Here is a 7442-nt window from a genome sequence, read left to right as displayed (position 1 = left end):
AGTCATTGAGTCGACCATTAACTCCTCAGTGTACCAGAGTATTCTAGAGTCAAATGTGAGGCCATCAGTCCGACAGCTAATGCTTGGCTGAAATCGGACAGGACTACCTTAAGAGAGCTGTGCATAAACAAATAGCTTCAAACCTCACTGAACTGAAGCAATGTTATATAGATGAGTGGGCCAGGATTCCTCCACAATCATGTGATTGAGTCATACAGAAAACAAGTTACTTTAAGTTATTGCTGCTAAAGGTGGTTCTACAAGCTTAGTTTTTCATACACGGCTTCTCCATTTCGGCTTTATTTGGTGAATAAATCATGACACGGTGTAATATGTCATGTGTTGTTGTTCATCTTGTATTTACCTAATTTTTACAAAGAAAGACAAAATGAGTAAATGAGTGAGCTAAACAAATTAAAATAACTAATTGAAAGCTGCTGGAAACCTCAAGGTGTCACCCAAAAACTCAAACCAAACCAATATATATATAAAAAAAAAAAGAGGTCAGCGCCACACAAATAAAAACAGTGATAATCTTTCAAACACAAATGGAAAGTATAAGATATAAGCTTGAGAAAAATCCTCAAAGGTGAAATCCAAATTAAGTAAAGGTGGGAACTCACCATGGACGCTCCGTATAGCTGCAGCTGTGTGGCTGTGTTCCAGATCAGTAACAATGCAACAGTTCTTACTAAAGAGATGTATCTCGCCATCCAGGAGAGAAAAAAAAAAAGGAACACCGAGACACGTCTGGTCTAAGATTTATTAACCCCTTCATGACAATGACTGATTTTATTTTTTGTACTCTACGTGACAATGGCTGCCCCCACTACACACCATGGAAGCATGGAGGACAAGTCTAGGGATGCACTGGTAAGTCTGGGAGGGTAAGAATGGCATATGGCAGGGGTGTCCAAGTTTTTCCTGTAGTTGGCCACTTCATCAGAATTGTATACGTGTGCGGGCCGCACTCATTTTTCACCGTGAGAAAATATGGCCTTTAATAAGATATGCAGATTAAAATAAAGTAAATGACACAAAACTAGGGCTGCAACTAATGATTATTTTCATAATCAATTAGTTGGCCAATTATTTTTTCGATTAATCGGATAAAAAAATGAATGTACATTTTTCATTTATTTAAAATAATTTAATAAACAAATAATGTTAAATACAAACGCAGAATAAAAAAAAAAAACTGATAAAATGCATTTCTTGTCTTTATTTCCCAACCAGCCCCCCCAATTTATGCACATTTGAGCACAGGCTTGCCACGCTGCCTCCCAGACATGCCACGCTGCCTCCCACATATGCCACTCCACGCTGCCTCCCACATATGCCACTCCACACTGCCTCCCACATACACCACTCCACGCTGCCTCCCACATACACCACTCCACGCTGCCTCCCACATACACCACTCCACGCTGCCTCCCACATATGCCACTCCACCCTGCCTCCCACATATGCCACTCCACGCTGCCTCCCACATATTCCACTCCACCCTGCCTCCCACATATGCCACGCTGCCTCCCACATGTGCCACTCCACGCTGCCTCCCACATATTCCACTCCATTCTGCCTCCCACATATTCCACTCCACGCTGCCTCCCACATATGCCACGCTGCCTCTCACATATTCCACTCCACTCTACCCCCACATATGCCACTGTGCCTGATACGCCTTATACCCCCTGATACACCACTCCATCCTCCCCAGACATGCCACACTGCCTCCCAGACATGCCACGCTGCCCTCCCCACATATGCCTTATATACCGTATATGCCTTATACCCCCAGATATGTCTCTCCATCCTCCCCAGATATGCCTTATACCCCCAGATATCTCATAGTCCCCTCAGTCACAGACCTGTTCACATCACACTGACACCATACTTTTCATAAATAAGTACTGGGTTAATCTTCACTGCCCCCAGGATTTAGATTCCCCTTAGTCTGCCCCCCTTTACCTCTAACTGCGCCTTAAGTTAACTTTATTAAATTAACCCTCAGTCCTCATCATTAAATTAACACTAAACACCCCATTAACCATAACTACCCCTAAATTAACTCTAAATACCCCATCAAACACAACTACCCTAAATTAACCCTAAACACCCCATTAACCACAGCATCCCCTAAATTAACCCTAAAGACCCCCATCAACCACAACAGCCCCTAAATGAACCCTAAACACCCCATTAACCATAGCTGCCCCTAAATTAACCCTAAACACCCCATTAACCATAGCTGCCCCTAAACACCCCATTAACCATAACTTCCCCTAAATTAACCCTAAACACCCCATTAACCATAACTGCCCCTAAATTAACCCCCACCTCCCCTAACTTTCAGCAGCCCAAATATTAATTTTATACTTACAGTTAGGTGAGTGTCACAGCCATGTGGTTCTGGCCTTCTGGGAGAAGGAAGGGGCGGGGCCAGTTGTCACAGTGATTACAGGGAGGGACTGGTAAGTAGGAGCTGCTGCTGTGAGTCACTGAAACGGTTTATATAATGAGGGGTATTTTTCAGAGCGTTTGCTCTGAAAAAAACCCTCATTTTATAATCGATAAAAATCGATTCAACTAATCGATAATGAAATCCGTTGGCAACGATTTTCAGTATCGATTATTATCGATTTTATCGATTAGTTGTTGCAGCCCTACACAAAACCTTTACCTTTTTTCTCACTGATTTCTGGGCCTAGAAAATTTTGTGACTACAAATTCATGATTCTGGATAATTAAAAATTAAATAGTTCTATTTATTCTAGGGATGCATCAGAATGAAAATTCTTGACCAAAACCGGAAATTCAGGGTTCACTTAGCCAAAACCAAAAACAACCCCCCAAATCTGAAAATTTATGAAAAAAAGAGCCTGAATATGACAACCCTATAGGAAAAAACTTTTACCAGTAAATGTTAATTCATGTAAACTATGTGAACAATTTTTTTTTTTTTAATAAAAGCTATGATTGAGAAAAAAAAATGTTTATTTCCTTTTTTTTTTTCTTCCAACCTGCCCCCCCCAGTTATGCACATCTGCCCCAGAAATGCCTTTTAACCCTCTAAATGCCACTGTGCCCCATGATATGTCTTTTGACCCATTTTGTGCCACTCTGCCTCCAGAATTGCCTTATACCCCTATATGCCACTCTGGCATTTAGGGGGTTAAAAGGCATATAGGGAGGTATAAGGCATTTCAGGAGGCAGAGTGGCGTATAGAGGGTTAAAAGGCATTTCTGGAGGCAGAGTGGCATTAAGGGGGTTAAAAGGCATTTCACAGAGCACTCTGCCTACAGAAATGCCTAATGCCCCCATTTAACACTCCCTCCCCCTCCCTCCTCCAAACTTACCGGAGCTTCTGAGTCCCCGGTGCGTAGTCCGGGCAGCGTGTAGAGCTCTATGCGATTTGCGTACGCAACTTCCGCTGCAGCCGGGAGGAGGTGCGGTTAGCAGCGGGGGTTGTCTGCGTCCATCGCGCAGACCTTCCCCGGCTGTCAGAGATCACGGGGAACTCTGATCACTGACAGCCGGGGAAGGTCTGCGCGATGGACGCAGACAACCCCCGCTGCTAACCGCACCTCCTCCCGGCTGCAGCGGAAGTTGTGTACGAGAATGGCCTAGAGCTCTACATGCTGCCCGGTGCTTAGTCCGGGCAGCGTGTAGAGCTCTACGCTTGAGAAAAATATGAAAAAATAAAAAAAATTACTATTACAAAGTTTGACAAAGTGTAGTTGTATAACTGTTGCATGGAAAGGGTTAAAATAACAGCATTTGAAATACCCTGGGGTGTCTAGTTTTTAAAAATATATGGTTTGAATGGGTTAAATTGAGTTAACCGGCTTCAAAGATGTTCCAAAGAGGAGATGGAGGCAGACTGACCAGATTTTTTAAAAAAGGTTTGGAAATCATAAAACGCTGCTTGTACTTATTGCCCTATAACTTACAAAAAACAGCAAAAAAACATAAAAACATTGGGTAGTTCTAAACTCAGGACAAGTAGTAGAATCTAGCTAGTTTTTTTACTTGCATTTTTAGGTGAGTAAAAGATTTTTCAAATAAAGTCATAAAATGTGTACTTCACCACTAGGTGTCTCTGTGTTCCCTTTTTTTTCTCCTGCGTTGTGAGATATATCTCTTCACAGAAGAGTTGTTACTGACTTGGAATACTGCTGCATGGAGCTGCCTCTGTTTGTTAAGTTGAAGATATGTTGCTCAGAGTCCTATACGGCGCTTCCTTATATTGTATATCAGTGTGTTGGAGCTATGTTTAAGAAAATACTATATCAGTAGTAACTTTTTAAGGTACCACAATTGTTTTGATTTGCTTTTTCATAGACAGTTCTTCATCCATTTTGTCAGCAACACCCACCATCAGTGATGTACAGAAGACTGTTCTTGTTGGAGTTAATAAAGAAGGTACATACCTTCTCTCTCTCTCTTATATATTATATATATATATTCTCAAATATGGATTTCTTTTACAGTTGCTCACTATGTGGTTTATGTCTTCGCAGCACCAGTCTATAGGAGCAGAACCTCTGGATGAATTGTACAATGCACTTGCTGATGTGTTAAATTCAGAAGAGAATACGCTGTGCTACAAAAGTTATTTTCTAGTGAGTATTTTCTTGAAGTGAAATTTGCATACCTTTCAAACATAACAGATGTGGATTTTATAATGACTTTCGAGTGTATGCCTTAGACCCCAAATAAAAGCAAAGCTGCTGCAGGCCACCAGTTTGGAAAACTGCTTCATGCATGCATCCATTGGCAAGAGGTAAGTAAGTCCTGCATCTATTTTGTACTGCTGCTCACTTAATAGATACGGGGTGTTCACTTGTGGCATTCCTTACTGATTGCAAGGTTCCTTGAGCCCACCATGTTTTCACTTCTGCTTTCTTAGCACTTTCATTACTGCTTTCTGAATGCAATGTAGTTCTGTATGCCAATAAGGTTGGCATGATTATTTTAGGCATCCCCCACCCTAAATTTAACATTTTATGATATGAAAGGTGCAGGCCTGGAATGCATGAGCTGTGTGAATATGCTGCAAACGTAAACCATTACACATTTTTGAGCATGTTGGATGTCCCATTCCAAAACCAGAAGCATTATTATGAAGTTGGTCCTACCCTTTGCGGCAATAACAGATTACACTCTTCTGGAAAGCTCCCACAAGATTTGGGAGTGTTTGTGAGAATTTGTGTCCATTCAGTCAAAAGAGCATTTGTGAGATCATTCACTGATGTTGGATGAGAAGGCAGGCTGCTCTAGTTCCTCCACACCAAATGCATCACCATATCTTTATTGACAGGAAACACGAAAAGGGTTTTAAGAAACCTGCTTCCACAAAGTTGCAAACCCACAATTGCCTAAAATGTCTTTCTATGCCGTAGCATTAACATTACCATTTACTGGCATTAGTGTAAACCCAGTAAAAAAAACCCCAGTCTTTTTTCTGATTATTGCTCCTCCACTGATCTTTACTGTAGGCGCTATCCATTCTTGTAGGTAGCTTCTCCTGGCATCCATGAAATCCAGATTTATCCATCAGACTTCCAGATAGTGAAGTGTGATTCATCGCTCCAGAGAACTTATTTACACTGCTCCAGACTCCTAGAAACTTCCACTAATAATATATTGCACATATAGTTGATTTCTAGCAGAGCAGAAATTTCACAAACGGACTTATGGCAGAGGTGGCATCCTGTAACATTGCCACATTGATAGTCACTATGACATATTCTGTTGCCAATATTTATGTATGGTGATGACAAGCTTATGTACTTGATTTTGTGCACCTGTCAGCAATGGGTGTGCCTAAACTCAAAAAGTAGGAGTATCCACATGATATTGGTCATATAGTGTATAAATCGGAGACTAGTGAAAGCCTAATAAGCAACCCTTTACTTCAGGACCATGTGGAAGATTAACAATAATAGGCTTTACATTTGATAATTGTCTGTGTTTTTTGGTTAAATATGACTGAATCTACCCAGGTTGTGTTTTTTTCTGCAGTTCACTTCACCAGAGTGCACTTTTAACTAGGTTTGCTGATGCTGTAAGATCCATCTAGTAATCTGAATGTATTCCTACACTATATGTCTAGTGGAAGTCCCATGGAAACATACCGTATTTGCTGCAGGGAACCTGTATCCTCCTCTCTGGAAGCCGGTAGAGGTCTGTGTGATGCACACAGACAACCTGCGCTGCTGCCGGCACTTCTGCCAGGGCTTCTATGACGGAGCGCCGCCATCACATGAACTTCCGGTGCTCATTCATAGAAGCCCCGGCGGAAGTGCCGGCAACAGCAGCGGATGTTGTCTGCGTGCATCAGACTGCCCCCACTAGACACCAAGGAATCTGAAGCACGGGGCGAAGTCTAGGGATGCACTGGTAAGTCGGGGGAGTGTAAGAGTGGCATATGGGGAGGGGGTATAAGGGCTTTCTGAAGGCAGTGGCATATAGGAGGTTAAAAGGAATATCAGGGAAGCAGAGTGGCATGTAAGGGGTTAAAGGGAATATCAGGGAGGCAGAGTAGCATGTGGGGGGTTAAAAGGAATATGTGGGAGGCAGAGTGGTGTATAGGGCATATCTGGGGGGCAGATGTGCATAACTGGGGTCAGGTTGGCAAATAAAAGGAAATAAAACAAAAAATTCATTTTTCTCAATCCATAGTTTTTTATTAAATATGAAAAATATAATTCTTACCTGGGAATTCCCTTTCATTGTCCCTTTCCAGGTGGCACTAAAGAGAGAGAGAGTCCGCCCTTCAGGAAAGGCAGGGAACCTATAAAAAATACAGAACCTCCCCAAATCCCCAGTTAGTTAAAAAGGCTTACTCAGAACAAACATGAAATAAACAACAAACATGGGTAGGGGAAAAATATGTGCCACCTGGAAATGGACAAGGAAAGGGAATTCCCGGGTAAGAATTCGATTTTCCCTTGCCATTCCAGGTGGCACTAAGGGAATTTAGCAAGAAAAGGAATGGGAGCACTGCTTGTTGAAGGACCCTGCGGCCAAACTTGGCCTGTTTAGCAGCCGTGAGGTTGAGACGGTAATGCTTAGAGAATGTGTGGCGGTTAGTCCAGGTGGCTGCTTTACAAATGACTGATGGATCTAGACATGCAAGTTCAGCCCAGGAGGTCGAAACTGATCTTGTCGAGTGAGCTCTCAATTTGAGGGGAGGTTCCAACCCTGCAGAGGCGTAACATTCAGAAATTGCTTCTCTGATCCAGCGGCCGATCGAGGCTCTAGATACCTTATTCCCCTTACGCGTAACAGAAAATGAAATAAACAGGGAGCTGGATTTTCTCCAAGAAGTAGTTCTAGCAAGGTAAATCTGGAGACGTCTAAAGTATGGAGCGGACGTTCTTCAGAATTTTTAGGCTCAGGACAAAAGGAAGGTAACACAATATCTTGGTCCATA

General features: G+C 42.4%; 1 protein-coding gene across 1 annotated transcript in view; it reads left to right on the top strand.

Annotated features, from left to right (window-relative positions):
- The first annotated feature begins 816 nt into the window (after positions 1-816).
- Positions 817-7442, top strand: part of LOC149275164 (protein-lysine N-methyltransferase EEF2KMT-like) — a 59757-nt gene continuing 53131 nt past the window's right edge. The window contains exons 1-3 of the mRNA XM_089504937.1: positions 817-873; positions 4346-4426; positions 4525-4626. Of these exons, the coding sequence (XP_089361063.1) occupies positions 817-873; positions 4346-4426; positions 4525-4626 (240 nt within the window). The remainder of the gene's footprint in view (positions 874-4345; positions 4427-4524; positions 4627-7442) is intronic.

This window comes from Sceloporus occidentalis, unplaced genomic scaffold (assembly GCF_023333645.1).
Source record: "Sceloporus occidentalis isolate IW3139 unplaced genomic scaffold, rSceOcc1.0.p SCAF_297, whole genome shotgun sequence".
NCBI classification, from domain to species: Eukaryota; Metazoa; Chordata; class Lepidosauria; order Squamata; family Phrynosomatidae; genus Sceloporus; species Sceloporus occidentalis.
This window is presented reverse-complemented; position numbering and strand designations above follow the sequence as displayed.